Genomic DNA, 21,179 nt, shown 5'->3' on the forward strand with positions numbered 1-21,179 from the left:
ATTTTCATCTGTTGCCAGTTGGCACTGTGTTCCAAGTCTTTTTTTTTTTTTCTTCAATTTGATACTTCTTCCTTTCTGTAGTGTTTCTTTAATTTTATCTGATTGTGTTTACAAATGTCTTGATTTTTTAGTTAGTTTACCTTTTTGGCTAGTTCTGCTAATTCTATTTGATATCTTGGATTTTACCTGCATTTTTGTGTTCTCTGATAGTTTTCCTTGATCTTATATAAGAACTTCTCCACCTGTCTCTTGTGCCAATTCCAGTACAAGTTTTGTTAAACTACTGTTCATTTCTTCTTTACTTGTTTCCATTTCATCATGTAGCTGGGAGTACAAGTTTTCTTTTATTACAGGAGCGTTAATTTTATTGAAATTATTTTTCTCTTTCTTTTCACACACACACACACACACACATATATATATATATATATATATATATATATATATATATATATATATATGTATATATATATATATATATATATATATATATATATATATATATATATATATTATTTTACATTAAAGGTCATGGTCTTACTGGCGTCGATGCTCTTCTTACAGGAATCATCGTATTTCCTCTTCTTATCTAAATTTTCAGGTGTAAGAAAAAGAATACAGGTAATCATCGTTTCTTTAACCAAAGGCTTACACCTGAAAATTCAAAGAATCTAAGAAAATATGAGGATTCTGTAGACAGCCCATTGACTTGCATTGCATTAGAGAGAACCTGTATGCACGCACGTGCAGACAGACACACACACACATATATGTATGTATATATATATATATATATATATATATATATATATATATATATATATATATATATATATATATATATATATATATATATATATTTGGGCATGCTCTTCACACTCACCACGAGAGATTAGTTTACCAAACTTTCAACTGGGTTCCACAAGGCACTAGAAGAGTTGGAAGACCCAGGCCTACATGGCTGAGGACTATGACGCGTGAAGTAAGAGATGATGAATGGAGAAGTATTGAATCAAAAACTCAAGATAAAGACGTCTGGCGAAATCTAACCTAGTCCCTTTGCATCAATAGGCGTCAGATGAAGTGATTATATATATATATAACGGATTTTGAGCGAAGCGAAAAATCTATTTTTGGGTGAGATAGCCATGGCGTCCTGATGGAAGGTTCCTTTTTGGTAGCTTCCTTGGGTATATAACTACTAAATATTCCCAGAGAATTTAACCACAGGTTATCACAGAATTCTAACTTCTGGAGCGAGTATCCTAAAGGTTTCCCTTTAAGACATCGTATATCAACAAGGGACACATGTATTAACGCGCCACATAGCTATCTACACCCTACATAGAGTTAACACTTCGAAGTGTAGGGGCGGAGAATAGCTGGGGAGCCGTTCCACAGCTAATCTCGTTCGTGGCTACTTTTGGTACTCGAGACGTAAACAAACGGGCGCCATTGCTAAATGACGTTACGTCCGTCCTCATCCTGAAGCCAGTTGCTTGCCGATCACCATGATACAGCAGAGCAGGGTGGGACCTGAAAAAACTGGACGAAGTAGCAGGGAGGGTCCATCAGGACGCCATGGCTATCTCACCCAAAAATAGATTTTTCGCTTTGCTCAAAATCTGTTTTTTGGGCTAAAGCCATGGCGTCCTGATGGAAGAATAGCAGAGAATCAATGTATCGTGGTAGATTTTCCCCTATTTGAGTAAGTGCCGAGGGCTTTGAACAGGTTAGCATGGTAATCTTAATAGAAGAACCGTAGGGAAGAGAACTTCCTGCCCCCCTGGCAGTGAAGTCCCCACGGGCCATGCCGAGATCAGAGTGGTCATCGAAGGGCTACTCACCTTGCTGGGAGAACCTGAAGAACTTGGAGACAAGCGTGAATGGTTGGCATTCAAATAGGAACATTCTCAAGGGCAGACAAGTGGTGGTTAGGCACTGTATGTTAATGGAGAATTGTCTGGTCTCTAAGATATGAAGTAAGTAAGTATTCGTGCAGGAATATTACATTGCACAGGTGAGTATATAATAAGGGTTGTAACCTTAGTAATCTTCATCAACCATAAGAGGAAGGGGATAATAAAACTATGACAGACGTGTATTTCATAGTATAAGTAGGAGCGGATTGAGACGCACAAGTAATAAAATAGAAATTTTATTTCACAATTGCAGAGTATATTAATGAAATGCAATATATGTAAAAGTAATTTACAACAAATTATAATGTACATAGTAATGAAAGACGTGCTCTTGAATCTGAAAGAGAATTTCAAAATTATTAGTAGGCACTCGTTCCAGAGGAACGTCAGTCTTTAAAGTAAAACACATAATGCTCTAGGCATGCGGCACTCGTGTGATGACTATGACATTTCACCTGGGATAAAAACAGTTATATGAAAAGCACTAAGTGTTTTTTAAATCACTACGTATCACTCGAGGGTCAACATAGGCACCCGTAGAGTTAGAGTCCCAAGTAACTCACTGTTCTATGCAGAGTTAGGTGCAGGTTTCATAACACTACCTGCGGCTACCACAAAATGTTTGACTTCGTGCACTTGTTTCGCATAATGTTTGAATAAAACACGCGAGGATTTCCAGCCTGTGAAACTCTTAAGGCTTTCGAAATCCATACTCTGAAAGAAATTAAGAGACGATGCAACTTTTCTAGGATCGTGACCGGCGGGTGTACTGTCAGGATCCGCTCTGCGAATGAAGTAGGTGATTTTCGCTCTTAGTTGTTTCAGTGACAGGTTGCTGCCCGATGTTTCTCCTTTGAAGAGTTGGCCTCCACCAAAGTCCGAAGTTCTGCGAAGATAGACCTTGAGGCTCTCTACTGGACATAGAGAGGCATCTTCTTTCAGGGGGCAGATTCTCCAAGGGCCCCATCTTTTGGTGGGTAATTCGTTTTTGGCGAGAAACGTCGGATCCGGGAAGAGGGTAAGGTCTCCTGAGTCAGTAAACAGGATATGACCCTCTTCTCTTGATAATGCCACTATTTCGCTGACTCGGGCTCCTGAAGCAAGAGCAAAAAGAAATATAACTTTTTGAGTCAGATCCTTGAGAGGGCATGAATCATTATCCAAGTTGGAGGCAAAATGGAGCACCTTGTCCAGAGACCAAGAGATCGGTTTTGGTGGGGGTGCTGGGCGTAGACGAGCGCATGCTTTCGGCAGTTTATTGAAGATGTCGTTGGACAGATCAATCTGGAAGGCATACATCAGTGGTCTAGTCAAGGCCGATTTGCAAGTAGAAATCGTGTTGGCTGCCAAGCCCTGTCCATGAAGGTGAATAAAGAAGGACATGCAAAAATCAATGGTGATTTCCGTAGGATTTTTTGCCTTGACGAATGAGACCCATTTTCTCCAGGATGATTCGTATTGCCGTCTTGTGGATTCGGTCTTGTATTCCTCGAGGAAGTCTAGACTTTTCTTCGAGATCCCAAACCTTTTCTTCGCGGCTAGGGAGAGAAAATCATGAGATGAAGGTCCTTGATTTTCGATGATGAAGCGAAGACAGTCGACTTCTGTACTTGCTGGGAGAGAACTGGGCCCGGGAGAGGGATCAGCGTGGGCTGCAGCTCCAGGACCAGGGGGTACCAATTGCTCCGAGGCCACTTGGGAGCCACTAGGGCCGCTGTCCCTTTGAAGGTTCTCAGCTTGGAGAGGACTTTCAGCAGAAGGTTGGTGGGAGGGAACAGGTAGATCTTGGACCATCTGTTCCAGTCCAGTGACATGGCGTCCACTGCCTCTGCCTTGGGGTCCTCGTACGGGGCCACATATCGAGGAAGTTGATTGTTGTCGCTCGTTGCGAAGAGATTGATCTGAAGTTCTGGGACTTGGTGAGAGATGAAGGAGAATGATCTTGCGTCTAGAGACCATTCCGACTCTATCGGGCTTGTCCGGGATAGAGCGTCCGCCGTCACGTTGCGGAATCCTTGTAGGTGAACTGCAGACAGGTGCCACTTCTTCTCTGCCAGACGGAAGATTGTCAGAAGCACCTGATTTATCTGGGGCGATCTTGAGCCTTGGCGATTGAGACATCGAACTACCACCGAGTTGTCTAGGGTTAGACGAATATGGATCGAGGGAGGCGGGGAGAGTTTCTTCAGTGTTAGAAGGACCGCCATGGCCTCCAAGATGTTGATGTGAAGCGTCTTGAATAGGGGAGACCATGTGCCTTGAGCCTGTTTTTGGTGGGAGTGACCTCCCCAACCCTCCAGCGAAGCGTCCGTGTGGATGTTGAGTGATGGAGGTGGGTGTTGAAGAGGGATGGACCTTTTCAGGGCCGTTGCTTCCGACCACGGCTTGAGGAGAAGCCGAAGTCTGTTTGGGAGCCGTCTCTTGAGGTCTCTTCGAGCGATGGATGCAGAACGTGTCCAGACTCCCGCGGTACCTTTAGCTGTGCACGAAGCACTGGGTTTGTCACTGAGGCGAACTGTAGAGAGCCTAGAACTCGTTCCTGGCTGACGTCTTGAGATCCGTTTGGATTTCAGCAGTCGCTTGACAGACCCTGCTATTTCCTTCCTTTTCTTCTGGGGGATGGAAAAGCGGTGTGACTGAAGGTTCCACTGGATTCCTAACCATTGGAACTTCTGAGCTGGAGAGAGGCGAGATTTCTTCGCGTTTATCTTGAATCCCAGGTGTTCTAGGAACTGGGTGACTTTGCTGCAGGATCTTAAACAATCCTCGGGCGATGGAGCCCAGACTAGCCAGTCGTCGAGGTAGGCCATCACCTGGACGTCTTAGAGGCGGAGCTGTTGTACTATGGCGTCCGCCAGCTTTGTGAAGATCCGAGGGGCCACGTTGAGGCCGAAGGGCATGGCCCTGAAGGCGTAGCTTTTCCTTTGGAGTCGAAATCCTAGGTAGGAGGAAGCGTGGTGGTTCATTGGAACGTGCCAGTAGGCATCCGCCAGGTCTATGGAGACCGTGTAAGAACCTCGAGGCAGAAGGGTCCTTATCTGTTGAAGAGTCAGCATCTTGAACTTGTTGTTCGCTATGAACTTGTTGAGGGGGATAAGTCTAGAATGACTCTGAGCTTGTCGGAGTCCTTCTTGGGGACGCAAAACAGTCTCCCTTGGAACCTGGTTGACTTTACCCTCCTTATCACCTTCTTGTTCAAGAGATCTAGGACATATTCTTTCAGAAGGGGGGTTGATTGTTGGAAGAATTGCTGGAAGGTTTGGGGTGGTTGAGTCCAACTCCAGCCTAGACCCTTCTTGACGATGCTGTGTGCCCAGGGATCAAAGGTCCAACGATCCTGGAATTGGCGGAGTCTTCCTCCCACCGGAAGCACTTCATTGCTTCTGGTGTCCCGAGGGTTTACTGCCTCGGCCGCTAGCTCCCCTTCCTCCTCTGCCTCTGGAGGGACGGCGAGATGCGTCTCTGCCTGCACCTCTGCTTGAGCCTCTACCTTTGGGACGAAAGGTAGTCGTCTGTTCCTCAAAGGCAGGGGTGAAAACCGGTGACTTGGACAAAACCGGTTGGGTGACCAGCTGAAAGGTCTGCTGTGGCTGAGCAGCTACTTGGGGAGTAGCGGGTCCCGGAAACTGCCGTCTCTGTTGACGTTGCTGGGGTTTTGGCTTGGAGGATTTCCTCTTAGGTTGAGGGCCATCGTCCTGAGAGGATTTCCTCTTCTTCGACATGCCCCACTTGTTGAGAAGGTTCCTATTCTCAGTGGCGGCCTTGTCGGTGATCTCTTTCACAAGATCAGAGGGAAAGAGGAATTTACCCCAGATGTTGGAGGAAATCAGCCTCCGGGGTTCGTGTCTCACTGTGGCACTTGAGAACACGAATTCACGACAGGCTCTCCGAGCCTTCATGAAGCTGTACAGGTCCTTAACCAGAGTCGCCATATGCGATTTAGCGAGCACCATGTAGTGGTCGGGGACTCTAGTGTCACCAGCCATGACGTCAAGCTGTACTTGGAGGGACATGGATGCTGCGAGCCTTTCCTTCGTGTCTTGTTCCCGACGAAGGAGATGGTCATTAAGTTTCGGGAGTCTTCATTAAACTGACGTCCAGCAACGTCAGGATCTAGTTTTCCCACCACGAAGGTATGCTGGATATCCTTCCAGTGTCGAACATCGGGGGGAGTCACCAGGGAGAAGGGTCTGCACTCCTCCAGTGCAGGGCAAGGCTTCCCTTCTTCCACTGCCTTGTGACACGCAGCGAAGGCCTTTTCCGTAAAGGGGAGGATCGCATCATCAGGTGCGACATAGGTAGGGTGCTTCTTGCTCAGCGCCGGAAGCTTTGAGCAGGTAAAGCCCCTACTTTTAACAGCGTTGGCCAACATAGCCTGGGCCTTCGGGAGATCGAACACTATCACCTCCTTAGGTTCGGTCTCTTCTTTAGAGGCAGGTTCGGATCGAAGCCGGACGTAACAGTCCGGATAAGCCTCAAAACTCGGGAAGAACTCCACTTCTTCCAGGGCAACCGAGCCGACCTTCTCGCTGATGAAGATCCTGCCCGTTGCGATGGGCATATGCTCGGCATACCTCCAGGGGTTGGCGTGCGAGCATACCGGGAGGTCCTTAACCGAAATCCTTTTCGGCTCCTTGGAACTTCCCATAGACCTGATGTACTCGTGTGTCACTTGGAGTTTCTTGTCCATAAGCGCTTCAAGCATACGGAACATCTCCTGGGCGGTTGGGATGGGATCCGGGGTGGCGGAGGTAGACGGGAGAGATACTTCCGTCGGTGTAGGAGTTGGGGCGGTGGTAGAAGGCGGAGCGACCTCCTGCTCCGACTCGGTGTATTCCACCTGGTCCTCTTCATAGTCCAACTCTTGGGCCATGAGGTTCCTCTCCGTTGTCTCCGAAATCTCCGACATGCGCTCCGCGTTGTCGGTATCTAGGTGACACTCGTGCATGGACTGGGCCATGACAACATCGGGTTCCACCGTGATCTGGACGGTGGGGATCTGATCCTTGGGGATCACAGAGTCTGGGGATGCCTTTGGGAACAGTAAGGCCCTCAAGTCTTCAGTGGCAAGGTACGGTCCAGTGGCGTTCTTCTGGAAGCCACGCACCCATCTGTGTAGCTTCTCTTGAGAAGCGTCCCTAACCTCCGCTGAAGGAGGGTTATTGAACGCGTCGACCAGGCGTTCCTGGCAGACCGTACAGTTCTGCGGGTCCCAGAACTTCAGATATCCTTTCTTGTTGGCACAAGGGGCGTGAGTCCTACACGCCGTGTGCCCATAAAAGTGCCGGCGTTTCACTGCACAGAAGCCGTGGTCGCACTTCAGTTTCTCCTCCTGTAAGAGAAAGAGAACATGAGTATCGGGGAGCCATAAGGATGACTTATATTCTAAAGTTAAATATTAATGATTAATCTTTAACTTAATATTAAGTGTGATGATCAGAGAAAGGGCGGAAAAGAAGGAGATAGATACATACTCCGTGTAACCCGCCCGGCTGGTTACCGTGACCTTATCCATAGACAATTTCTTGTGACCGAAGCCACAGGACAGAATTCGACATGGAATGCCCGGAAGGCAGTGGGAATTCTATTGGGAATTGTCAAGGATATAAATCTAGGACTGAGGCTACTCAGACCCTAGAACTGGGAACATAGAAGATCCCATAGGGTATCAGTTTCCGGCAACCAGCCGTGCTAAGATACACACAGCATGCTGGAAATCTGTGATATGCAAGAAGACAGCATGGTTACTAATAGAACGGTAAGATAATACCTATCCATTTACGTAATCAAACCATCTGGTTGCGATGTAGGGCTATCAACATGAGATGATAGCTAGTAGAAGGGGTGCAAGTCGCCTTGACGGCTCCGGCAGACCGACGGCACGCCGGAGGCCGCTCCAGCAGAGTTTCTGGCATTAGGGAAGACAAATATAAAAGTCAGGAGTAATACCAGGGTGGCTCCCGCCGGCACAGCGGCGGCACGCCGGGGGGAGCGGCGGCTCCGGCAGCCGAAGGTTGCCGGCTTGGTGACAGGAACAAGGATGGATATAGCCGAACCGGACTGCCGGCAGTGGATGCCGGGACTCCAGGGGCCGGGCCGGTGGACGGACGACCGAAGCTATGAGGAAAGAGGGAAGGCCATCGGCTAGAAGCCGGTGGGAGGCGGCAGTCCCCCGGCACACGGGGGACTGGCGGCCCAGGGGGCAAGGGATAAGTCACCAAGGTAGGAGGTGGGTATCACCGACAGGGGAGGCGGAAAATGGACCGGAACCGGGATAGTGAAAGAGACAGAGGGAGGGATGTAGGGGCACGGTTACGGACCCCAAGACATCCCACCTGAGTGGGTGTACCCATGATAGAGGCTAGCCCTATCAACCAGAAGCAGGAGCCGCAGAGGACCGGGAGCCAAGGTAGCCCAAGGGAGGGCTAGGGAACACCCAAGAAGGGGGCAAGAACCCCTGCAGACAGAACGCATCCAGTGGCTAACCCTATAGGACACTATGAAAGGTATATGTACCAGAGCGGACTGCACACAGGAGCTCAAGGTAGCCCTATCACTCCACCCTAAGGAGGAGTTGTAGGACAGGGGACAGATAGGTATAGACTAACCTAAGTATAGGCTAGGCCATACAAGAGATAGGTGGGGAGGGGAGAAGAGAAGGGTCTTCTGTGGAGGAGGCTCTGTACCAAAGCGGCCACCAAGGAAGGGAGGACACTCCCTAGCCTAAGGTAAGGCAGCCTGTCTGAAAACGGTGCATGGGTATCGTTTCAGCAAGGTACAGAGCTAACTCCCCCAAAACCTAACCTAGAGCAGGGATGTTACACCCTGAACTAGGAAGGATGGAAGACGTATCGCTATTGCAGGTAAGGTCGGAGACCTAGCCCCAGCAATAGAGGACGGGCTAGCCGTTCCTCATTCTCGGACGCAACCCTAAGGGGGGATCATTCCCATAGGGGGGACAGAGAAGCGATATATATTCTGATAAGAGCCTGATCCCCTTACGTGGTAGGGGGAGCAAGGCTACACAGAGGGGATGCCCTAAGGCAGGGGATGAAGGAAGCATATAGGGGTCCTACTGGTAGGTTAGGTTAGAAAGGCACACTATCTAACCTGTCCCCTATATGGTCCCTGAAGGCGAAAACACTTGCATCACAGTGAATAGTATTGTAAAATAATGCCACTATCTTCATAATTAAACCTAGGATCACTGAAATATATCATGCATGAACACTGATGTTAGGCACTCTGGCCTAGGGGCTAGACTAGCCAACTGGTGTGGGATTCAAATGATGACCGATAACAAGGCGTCAAAACACGATATAAAAAGTTCCTAGCTATGAAGACTAAATAACTAATAGTATCGATTAGTTAATGAGGCCGGAAAGCGCTGTTGAGGCTATCTAAATAAGGCATGCAAAACAACAAGCGACGCCATAAAATGGCGGGTCCGGTCGAGGCACAGCTCTGCCACAAAACATAAAATATCTCGAAAAGTAAAAGTTACTTTACGGTCAGAGCTTATTTAAACAATACTGGAACCTTGTACTCAACTTTCCAGAAGAAGGCGAGGCCGAGGGTAGAGACATGGCTAAGATGCAAGTCGATAAGTACGCACAGGGAAAAATCCGACTAGTAAGGCAAGCTACTAAACGAAGGATGAGGACGGACGTGACGTCATTTAGCAATGGCGCCCGTTTGTTTACGTCTCGAGTACCAAATGTAGCCACGAACGAGATTAGCTGTGGAACGGCTCCCCAACTATTCTCCGCCCCTACACTTCGAAGTGTTAACTCTATGTAGGGTGTAGATAGCTATGTGGCGCGTTAATACATGCGTCCCCTGTTGATATACGATGTCTTAAAGGGAAACCTTTAGGAGACTCGCTCCAGAAGTTAGAATTCTGTGATAACCGGTGGTTAAATTCTCTGGGAATATTTAGTAGTTATATACCCAAGGAAGCTACCAAAAAGGAACCTTCCATCAGGACGCCATGGCTTGAGCCCAAAAATATATATATATATATATATATATATATATATATATATATATATATATATATATATATATATACATACATATATATATATATATATATATATCTCCAGACATTAATACTACATTCATAGCCATGCATGTTGCATCTTTCATAGGCGGCCTAGTGAATTAGTCTAAAAACATTGATTAAAGTTTGACAGACTTTTGTAGATACACGCAGAGGCGAGTTCATGTCAAAATACTTAAAATATTTATTTCCTTGCCTCAGCTGTTTATAATCATATATATATATGTATATATATATATATATATATATATATATATATATATATATATATATATGATTATAAACGGCTGATGATGATATAATTATAAGACTAATTATCGGAGTAATTTGTATACTTATTATATGAGAACAATAGTAGCCCACATACAGTCAAACGGGAGGCAAGGAAATAAATATTTTAAGTATTTTGACATGAACTCGCCTCTGCGTGTATCTACAAAAGTCTGTCAAACTTTAATCAATGTTTTTAGACTAATTCACTAGGCCCTAATTCACTAGGCCGCCTATGAAAGATGCAACATGCATGGCTATGAATGTAGTATTAATGTCTGGAGATATATATATATATATATATATATATATATATATATATATATATATATATATATATATATATATATATATATATATATATATATTTTTGGGCTCAAGCCATGGCGTCCTGATGGAAGGTTCCTTTTTGGTAGCTTCCTTGGGTATATAACTACTAGATATTCCCAGAGAATTTAACCACAGGTTTATTACAGAATTCTAACTTCTGGAGCGAGTATCCTAAAGGTTTCCCTTTAAGACATCGTATATCAACAGGGGACGCATGTATTAACGCGCCACATAGCTATCTGCACCCCACATAGAGTTAACACTTCGATGTGTAGGGGCGGAGAATAGTTGGGGAGCCGATCCACAGCTAATCTCGTCCGTGGCTACTTTTGGTACTCGAGACGTAAACAAACGGGCGCCATTGCTAAATGACGTCACGTCCGTCCTCATCCTTCGCTTAGTAGCTTGCCTTACTAGACGGATTTTTCTCTGTGCGTATCTTATCGACTTGCATCTTAGCCATGTCTCTACCCTCGGCCTCGCCTTCTTCTGGAAAGTTGAGTACAAGGTTCCAGTATTGTTTAAATAAGCTCTGACCGTAAAGTAACTTTTACTTTTCGAGATATTTTATGTTTTGTGGCAGAGCTGTGCCTCGACCGGACCCGCCATTTTATGGCGTCGCTTGTTGTTTTGCATGCCTTATTTAGCTAGCCTCAACAGCGTTTTCCGGCCTCATTAACTAATCGATACTATTAGTTATTTAGTCTTCATAGCTAGGAACTTTATATATCGTGTTTTGACGCTCTGTTATTGGTCATCGACTGACCCCATACCAGTTCGCTAGTCTAGCCCCTAGGCCAGAGTGCCTGTCATCAGTGTTCATGCATGATATATTTCAGTGATCCTAGGTTTAGTTATGAAGATAGTGGCATTATTTTATGATACTGTTGACTGTGATGCAAGTGTTTTCGCCTTCAGGGACCATATAAGGGATAGGTTTGATTGTGTGCCTTTCTAACCTAACCTACATGTAGGACCCCTATATGCTTCCTTCACCCCCTGCCTTAGGGCATCCCCTCTGTGTAGCCTTGCTCCCCCTACCACGTAAGGGGATCAAGCTCATATCAGAGTATCTATCGCTTCTCTGTCCTCCCTAAGGGAATGATCCCCCCTTAGGGTTGCGTCCGAGAATGAGGAACGGCATGCCCTTCCTCTATTGCTGGGGCTAGGTTTCCGACCTTCCCTGCAATAGCGATACGTCTTCCATCCTTCCTAGTTCAGGGTGTAACATCCCTGCTCTAGGTTAGGCTTGGGGGGAGTTAGTTCTGTGCCTTGCTGAAACGATACCCATGCACCGTTCTCAGACAGGCTGCCTAACCTTAGGCTAGGGAGCGTCCTCCCTTCCTTAGTGGCCGCTTTGGTACAGAGCCTCCCCTATAGAAGACCCTTCTTCTTCTCCCCTCCCCTCCTATCTCTTGTATGGCCTAGCCTATACTTAGGTTAGTCTATACCCATCTGTCCCCTGTCCTACAACTCCTCCTTAGGGTGGAGTGATAGGGCTACCTTGAGCCCCTGTGTGCAGTCCGCTCTGGTACATATACCCTTCATAGTGTCCTATGGGGTTAGCCACTGTATGCGTTTTGTCCGCAGGGGTTCTCCCCCCTCTTGGGTGTTCCCTAGCCCTCCCTTGGGCTACCCTGGCTCCCGGCCGCCTGCGGCCTCTGCCACTGGGTGATAGGGCTAGCCTCCTATCATGGGTACTCCTACATCCCTCCTGTCTCTTTCACTATCCTGGTGCCGGTCCCTTGCCGCCTCCCCTGTCGGTGATACCCACCTCCCACCCTTGGTGACACATTCCTTGCCCCCTGGGCCGTCAGTCCTCCGTGTGCCGGGGGACTTCCGCCTCCCGTCGGCGTCCAGCCGATGGCCTTCCCTCATACCTCATAGCTTCGGTCGTCCGTCCATCGGTCCGGCCCCCGGAGTGCCGGCATCCACTGCCGGCAGTCCGGTTCTGCTATAGCCCTTTCCTTGTCCCTGTCACCAAGCCGGCAACCTTCGGCTGCCGGAGCCGCCGCTTCCCGCCGGCCGCCATCCTGGCATTACTCCTGAGTTATATATTTGTCTTCCCTAATGCCAGAAACTCTGCTGGAGCGGCCTCCGGCGTGCCGTCGGTCTGCCGGAGCCTTCCGGAGGCGTCAAAGCGACTTGCACCCCTTCTACTAGCTATCATCTCATGTTGATAGCCCTACGTTGCAACCAGATGGTTTGACTACATAAATAGATAGGTATTATCTTACCGTTCTATTAATAACCATGCTGTCTTCTTACATATCACAAATTTCCAGCATGCTGTGTGTATCTTAGCACGGCTGGTTGCCGGAAACCGTTACCCTATGGGATCGTCTACGTTCCCAATTCTATGGTCTGAGTGGCCTCAGTCCCAGTTTTATATCCTTGGCAATTCCCACTAGAATTCCCCCTGCCTTCCTGGCAATCTATGAAGAATTCTGCCCTGTGCCCTCGGTCACAAACAAATTGCCTATGGATAAGGTTACGGTAACCAGCCGGGCGGGTTACACGGAGTATGTGTCTATCTCCTTCATTTCTGCCCTCTCTCAAAACATCACATTGTTTATACCACTTAATATTAAGTTAAAGATTAATCCTTTAATATTTAACTTTAGAATACTGTATAAGTCATTCTTATGACTGCCCCATACTCATGTTCTCTTTCTCTTACAGGAGGAGTACGTGAAGTGCGATCACGGCTTCTGTGCAGTGAAGCGCCCGCACTTCTACGGGCACACAGCGTGTAGGACCCACGCCCCTTGCGCCAACAAGAAAGGCGATCTGAAGTTTTGGGACCCGCAGAACTGTACAGTCTGCAAGGACCGCCTGGTCGAGGTGTTCAATAACCCTCCCTCAGCGGAGGTTAGGGACGCTTCTCGAGAGAAGTTACGCAAATAGGTGCGTGGCTTCCAGAAGAACGCCACTGGACCATACCTTGCCACTGAAGACTGGAGGGCCTTGCTTTTCCCGAAGGCATCCCCAGACTCTGTGGTCCCCAAGGATCAGATCCCCACCGTCCAGATCACGGTGGAACCCGATGTAGTCATGGCCCAGTCCATGCACGAGTGTCGCCTGGATACCGACAACGCGGAACGCATGTCGGAGGTGTCGGAGACCACGGAGAGGAACCTCATGGGCGACGAACTGGACTATGAGGAAGACCGAGTGGAATACGCCGAGTCGGAGCAAGAGGTCGCTCCGCCTTCCACCCCCGCCCCAACTCCTACACCGACGGAAGTATCACTCCTGTCTACCTCCGCCACCCCGGACCCCATCCCATCCAGCGCCCAGGAGATGTTCCGTATGCTCGAAGCTCTTATGGACAAGAAACTCCGTGAGACACACGAATACATCAGGACCATGGGAAGTTCAAAGGAGCCGAAAAGGATTTCGGTTAAGGACCTCCCGGCAGGTATGCTGAGCACATGCCTATCGCAACGGGCAGGATCTTCGTCAGTGAGAAGGTCGGCTCGGTTGCCGTGGAAGAAGTGGAATTCTTCCCGAGTTTTGAGGCTTATCCGGACTGTTACGTCCGACTTCGATCCGAACCTGCCTCTAAAGAAGAGACCGAACCTAAGGAGGTGATAGTGTTCGATCTCCCGAAGGCCCAGGCTATGCTGGCCAACGCTTTTAAAAGTAGGGGTTTTACCTGCCCAAAGCTTCCGGCGCTGAGCAAGAAGCACCCTACCTACGTCGCACCAGATGATGCGATCCTCCCCTTCATGGAAAAGGCCTTCGCTGCGGTACACAAGGCAGTGGAAGAAGGGAAACCTTGCCCTGCACTGGAGGAGTGCAGACCCTTCTCCCTGATTACTCCCCCCGATGTTCGACACTGGAAAGATGTCCAGCATACTTTCGTGGTGGGGAAACTAGATCCTGACGTCGCTGGACGTCAGTTTAACGAAGACCTCCCGAAACTTAATGACCATCTCCTTCGTCGGGAACATGACACGAAGGAAAGGCTCGCCGCATCCATGTCCCTCCAGGTACAGCTTGACGTCATGGCCGGTGACACTAGAGTCCCCGATCACTACATGGTGCTCGCCAAAACGCATTTGGCAACTGTAGTTAAGGACCTGTACAGCTTCATGAAGGCTCGTAGAGCCTGTCGTGAATTCGTGTTCTCCAGTGCCACAGTGAGACACGAACCCCGGAGGCTGATTTCTTCCAACATCTGGGGTAAGCACCTCTTTCCCTCTGACCTTTTGAAAGAGATCACCGACAAGGCCGCCACGGAGAACAGGAACCTTCTCCACAAGTGGGGCATGTCGAAGAAGAGGAAATCCTCTCAGGACGACTGCCCTCAACCTAAGAGGAAATCCTCCAAGCCAAAACCCCAGCAACGTCAACAGAGACGGCAGTTTCCGGGACCCGCTACTCCCCAAGTGGCAGCTCAGCCACAGCAGACCTTTCAGGTGGTCACCCAACTGGTCTTGTCACAGTCGCCGGTTTTCACCCCTGCTTTCGAGCAACAGACGACTACCTTTCGTCCCAAAGGTAGAGGCTCAATCAGAGGTGCAGGCAGAGACGCAACTCGCCGTCCCTCCAGAGGCAGAGGAGGAAGGGGAGCTAGCGGCCGAGGCAGTAAACCCTCGGGACACCAGAAGCAATGAAGTGCTTCCGGTGGGAGGAAGACTCCGCCAATTCCAGGATCGTTGGACCTTCGATCCCTGGGCACACAGCATCGTCAAGAAGGGTCTAGGCTGGAGTTGGACTCAACCACCCCAAACCTTCCAGCAATTCTTCCAACAATCAACCCCCCTTCTGGAAGAATATGTCCTAGATCTCTTGAACAAGAAGGTGATAAGGAGGGTAAAATCAACCAGGTTCCAAGGGAGACTGTTTTGCGTCCCCAAGAAGGACTCCGACAAGCTCAGAGTCATTCTAGACTTATCCCCCCTCAACAAGTTCATAGCGAACAACAAGTTCAAGATGCTGACTCTTCAACAGATAAGGACCCTTCTGCCTCAAGGTTCTTACACTGTCTCCATAGACCTGGCGGATGCCTACGGGCACGTTCCAATGAACCACCACGCTTCCTCCCACCTAGGATTTCGACTCCAAAGGAAAAGCTACGCCTTCAGGGCCATGCCCTTCGGCCTCAACGTGGCCCCTCGGATCTTCACAAAGCTGGCGGACGCCATCGTACAACAGCTTCGCCTCCGAAACGTCCAGGTGATGGCCTACCTCGACGACTGGCTAGTCTGGGCTCCATCGCCCGAGGATTGTTTAAGATCCTGCAACAAAGTCACCCAGTTCCTAGAACACCTGGGATTCAAGATAAACGCGAAGAAATCTCGCCTCTCTCCAGCTCAGAAGTTCCAATGGTTAGGAATCCAGTGGAACCTTCAGTCACACCGCCTTTCCATTCCCCAGAAGAAAAGGAAGGAAATAGCAGGGTCTATCAAGCGACTGCTGAAATCCAAACGGATCTCAAGACGTCAGCAGGAACGAGTTCTAGGCTCTCAACAGTTCGCCTCAGTGACAAACCCAGTGCTACGTGCACAGCTAAAGGATGCCGCGGGAGTCTGGAGACGTTCTGCATCCATCGCTCGAAGAGACCTCAAGAGACGGCTCCCAAACAGACTTCAGCTGCTCCTAAAGCCGTGGTCGGAAGCAAAGGCCCTGAAAAGGTCCATCCCTCTTCAACACCCACCTCCATCACTCAACATCCACACGGACGCTTCGGTGGAGGGTTGGGGAGGTCACTCCCACCAAAAACAGGCTCAAGGAACATGGTCTCCCCTATTCAAGACGTTTCACATCAACATCTTGGAGGCCATGGCGGTCCTTCTAACTCTGAAGAAACTCTCCCCGCCTCCCTCGATCCATATTCGTCTAACCCTAGACAACTCGGTGGTAGTTCGATGTCTCAATCGCCAAGGCTCAAGATCGCCCCAGATAAATCAGGTGCTTCTGACAATCTTCCGTCTGGCAGAGAAGAAGAAATGGCACCTGCCTGCAGTTCACCTACAAGGATTCCGCAACGTGACGGCGGACGCTCTATCTCGGACAAGCCCGATAGAGTCGGAATGGTGTCTAGACGCAAGATCATTCTCCTTCATCTCTCACCAAGTCCCAGAACTTCAGATCAATCTCTTCGCAACGAGCGACAACAATCAACTTCCTCGATATGTGGCCCCGTACGAGGACCCCAAGGCAGAAGCAGTGGACGCCATGTCACTGGATTGGAACAGGTGGTCCAAGATCTACCTGTTCCCTCCCACCAACCTTCTGCTGAAAGTCCTCTCCAAACTGAGAACCTTCAAAGGGACAGCAGCCCTAGTGGCTCCCAAGTGGCCTCGGAGCAACTGGTACCCCCTAGTCCTGGAGCTACAACCTACGCTGATCCCTCTCCCGGGCCCAGTTCTCTCCCAGCAAGTACAGAAGTCGACTGTCTTCGCTTCATCATTGAAAGTCAGGGACCTTCATCTCATGATTTTCTCTCCCTAGCCGTGAAGAAAAGGTTCGGGATATCGAAGAAGAGTCTCGACTTCCTCGAGGAATACAAGACCGAATCCACACGACGGCAATACGAATCATCCTGGAGAAAATGGGTCTCATTCGTCAAGGCAAAAAATCCTACGGAAATCACCATCGATTTTTGCATGTCCTTCTTTATTCACCTTCATGGACAAGGCTTGGCAGCCAACACGATTTCTACTTGCAAATCGGCCTTGACTAGACCACTAATGTACGCCTTCCAGATTGATCTGTCCAGCGACATCTTCAATAAACTGCCGAAGGCATGCGCTCGTCTACGCCCAGCACCCCCACCAAAACCGATCTCCTGGTCCCTGGACAAGGTGCTCCATTTTGCCTCCAACTTGGACAATGATTCGTGCCCTCTCAAGGATCTGACTCAAAAAGTTATTTTTTTTTTGCTCTTGCCTCAGGAGCCCGAGTCAGCGAAATAGTGGCATTATCAAGGGACGAGGGTCACATTCTTTTTACAGATTCAGGAGACCTTACCCTCTTCCCGGATCCGACGTTTCTCGCCAAAAACGAACTACCCACCAAAAGATGGGGCCCTTGGAGAATCTGCCCCCTGAAAGAAGATGCCTCTCTATGTCCAGTAGAGAGCCTCAAGGTCTATCTTCGTAGAACTTCGGACTTTGGTGGAGGCCAACTCTTCAAAGGAGAAACATCGGGCAGCGACCTGTCACTGAAACAACTACGAGCGAAAATCACCTACTTCGTTCGCAGAGCGGATCCTGACAGTACACCCGCAGGTCACGATCCTAGAAAAGTTGCATCGTCTCTGAATTTCTTTCAGAGTATGGATTTTGAAAGCCTTAAGAGTTTCACAGGCTGGAAATCCTCCCGTGTTTTCTTCAAACATTATGCGAAACAAGTGCATGAAGTCAAACATTTTGTGGTAGCCGCAGGTAGTGTTATGAAACCTGCACCTAACTCTGCATAGAACAGTGAGTTACTTGGGACTCTAACTCTTCGGGTGCCTATGTTGACCCTCGTGTGATACGTAGTGATTTCAAAGACACTTAGTGCTTTTTCATATACTGTTCTTATCCCAGGTGAAATGTCATAGTCGTCACACGAGTGCCGCATGCCTAGAGCGTGATGTGTTTTCTTTTAAAGACTGACGTTCCTCTGGAAAGAGTGCCTACTAATAATTTGAAATTCCCTTTCAGATTCAAGAGCAAGTCTTTCATTACTATGTACATTATAATTTGTTGTAAATTACTTTTACATATTTATTGCATTTAATTACCATATTCTGCAATTGTGAAATAAAATTTCTATTTTATTACCTGTGCGTCTCAATCCGCTCCTACTTATACTATAAAATACATGACTGTCATAGTTTTATTATCCCCTTCCTCTTATATACGATGAAGATTACTAAGGATTCAATCCTTATTATATACTCACCTCTGCAATGTAATATTCCTACCCGAATACTTACTTACATCATGCCTTCGAGACCAGACGATTCTCTCTCTTCACATACAGTGCCTAACCACCACTTGTCTGCCTTTGAGAATGTTCCTATATGAATACCAACCATTCAGTCTTGTCTCCGAGTTCTTCATGTTCTCCCAGCAAGGTGGGTAACCCTTCCATGACCATTTTGATCTTCAGCATGGTCCGTTGGGACTTCACTGCCAGGGGGGCAAGAAGTTTTCTTACCTACGGTTCCTCTATTGAGATTACTATGCTAACCTGTTCAAAGCCCTCGGCACTTACTTTTCAAGGGGAAAAATCTACCACGATACATTGATTCTCTGGTATTCTTCCATCAGGACGCCATGGCTTGAGCCCAAAAAATGGATTTTGAGCGAAGCGAAAAATCTATTTTTGGGTGAGATAGCCATGGCGTCCTGATGGACCCTCCCTGCTACTTCGTCCAGTTTTTTCAGGTCCCACCCTGTTCTGCTGTATCACGGTGATCGGCAAGCAACTGGCTTCAGGATGAGGACGGACGTGACGTCATTCAGCAATGGCGCCCGTTTGTTTACGTCTCGAGTACCAAAAGTAGCCACGGACGAGATTAGCTGTGGAACGGCTCCCCAGCTATTTTCCGCCCCTACACATCGAAGTGTTAACTCTATGTGGGGTGCAGATAGCTATGTGGCGCGTTAATACATGCGTCCCCTGTTGATATACGATGTCTTAAAGGGAAACCTTTAGGATACTCGCTCCAGAAGTTAGAATTCTGTGATAAACCTGTGGTTAAATTCTCTGGGAATATCTAGTAGTTATATACCCAAGGAAGCTACCAAAAAGGAACCTTCCATCAGGACGCCATGGCTATCTCACCCAAAAATAGATTTTTCGCTTCGCTCAAAATCCGTTATATAATCACTTCATCTGACGCCTATTGATGCAAAGGGACTAGGTTAGATTTCGCCAGACGTCTCTATCTTGAGTTTTTTATTCAATACTTCTCCATTCATCATCTCTTACTTCACGCATTAGTCCTCAGCCATGTAGGCCTGGGTCTTCCAACTCTTCTAGTGCCTTGTGGAACCCAGTTGAAAGTTTGGTAAACTAATCTCTCTTGGGGAGTGTGAAGAGCATGCCCAAACCATCTCCATCTACTGCTCATCATGATCTCATCCACATATGGCACTCAAATAATCTCTCTTATACTAGTTTCATTTCTAATCCTGCCCTGCCAATTAACTCCAAATATTCTTCTGAGGGCTTTGTTCTCAAATCTACAAAATCAGTTGGATATTATTTCATTTATCATACGACTACTCATGTCCATACAGCAACACAGATCTCACTAAAATGAGATATAGCCTAATTTTTATATGTAATTTAAGTTTCCAAATTTTACTTAACCTAGACGGTGTTTGATTTGCCTTTTTCAACCTTTCATTAAACTCTAATTTAAAGATCCTGTAGTAGAGATTATAGTTACTAAATATTTAAAGGATTCCACCTCATTAATCCTTTCTTCCAATGATATTTCATCATCCATTGCATATTCCGTTCTCATCATATCTGTCTTTCTTCTATTTATCTTGAGCTCAACCTCATGTGATATTTCATGCATTCTGATAAGAAAGCTTTGCAAGTCGTGTAGTGTTCTGTTAACAAGGACAGCGTCATCATTATACTTAAGGTTAGCTAATTTCCTGTTACCAATCCAATCCAATCTTTCTCCACAACCCTCAAATGTTCTATGCATTACAAAATCCATGAGGAGGATAGACAACGTCATAGGTGACAACACATTCCCTTGGAGTACTCCACTGTTCACTGGAAATTCGTTTGCTAGGACTCCACTAACATAAACTTTGCACTTACTATGCTCTTGAACAGACTTAATCAAATTTACATGTTTGAAGGGCTTTACTTTCTGGGGTTGCCCATCTAATGGGAAATTGCGCAATTTTAAATACATACATTGACACATACAACACCCATGCACACCTACTTATAGGTGTATGCATGTATACATATTATCATCATCATCATCATCCGTTACTAGTCCACCGAAGGACAAAAGCCTCAGACATGTCTTTCCACTCGCGTCTAATTATGGCCCTTCTATGCCGTCTGTACCCGCAAATTTTCGTAGTCGATCCATCTCGTCTTTTTCTTCTACCTCTTTCCTGGTCTCTAGGGACCTATTTTGTGGTTTTTATTGTCCATCTAATCAGTCATTCACATTATATGTCGCGTCCATGTTCATTTCTTTCTCTTACAAGTTAGAATATCCTCTGGTTTAGCTTGCTCTCGTATCATGTATATATACATATATATATATATATATATATATATATATATATATATATATATATATATATATATATATGTGTGTGTGTGTGTGTATATATATATATATATATATATATATATATATATAAATATGGATATATGTATATATATATATATATATATATATATATATATATATATATATATATATATATATATATAAATATGGATATATATATATATATATATAGAGAGAGAGAGAGAGAGAGAGAGAGAGAGAGAGAGAGAGATAGTTATAGGTATGTATATAGATAGATAGATAGATAGATAGATAGATGAATATCAACACAAAATCATCCTCAAATAGAAATAAATTTCCACCTCACACTTGA

At 47.0% G+C, this 21,179-nt stretch overlaps 1 protein-coding gene across 1 annotated transcript in view; it reads right to left on the minus strand.

The window, feature by feature from the left end:
* Positions 1-222: 222 nt before the first annotated feature.
* LOC137615932 (uncharacterized) overlaps positions 223-21,179 on the minus strand; it is a 32,432-nt gene continuing 11,475 nt past the window's right edge. The window contains exons 3-4 of the mRNA XM_068345616.1: positions 542-654; positions 223-341 (exon numbers count right to left, since the gene is read on the minus strand). Of these exons, the coding sequence (XP_068201717.1) occupies positions 223-341; positions 542-654 (232 nt within the window). The remainder of the gene's footprint in view (positions 342-541; positions 655-21,179) is intronic.

This window comes from Palaemon carinicauda, chromosome 22, assembly GCF_036898095.1.
Source record: "Palaemon carinicauda isolate YSFRI2023 chromosome 22, ASM3689809v2, whole genome shotgun sequence".
Taxonomy (NCBI): Eukaryota; Metazoa; Arthropoda; class Malacostraca; order Decapoda; family Palaemonidae; genus Palaemon; species Palaemon carinicauda.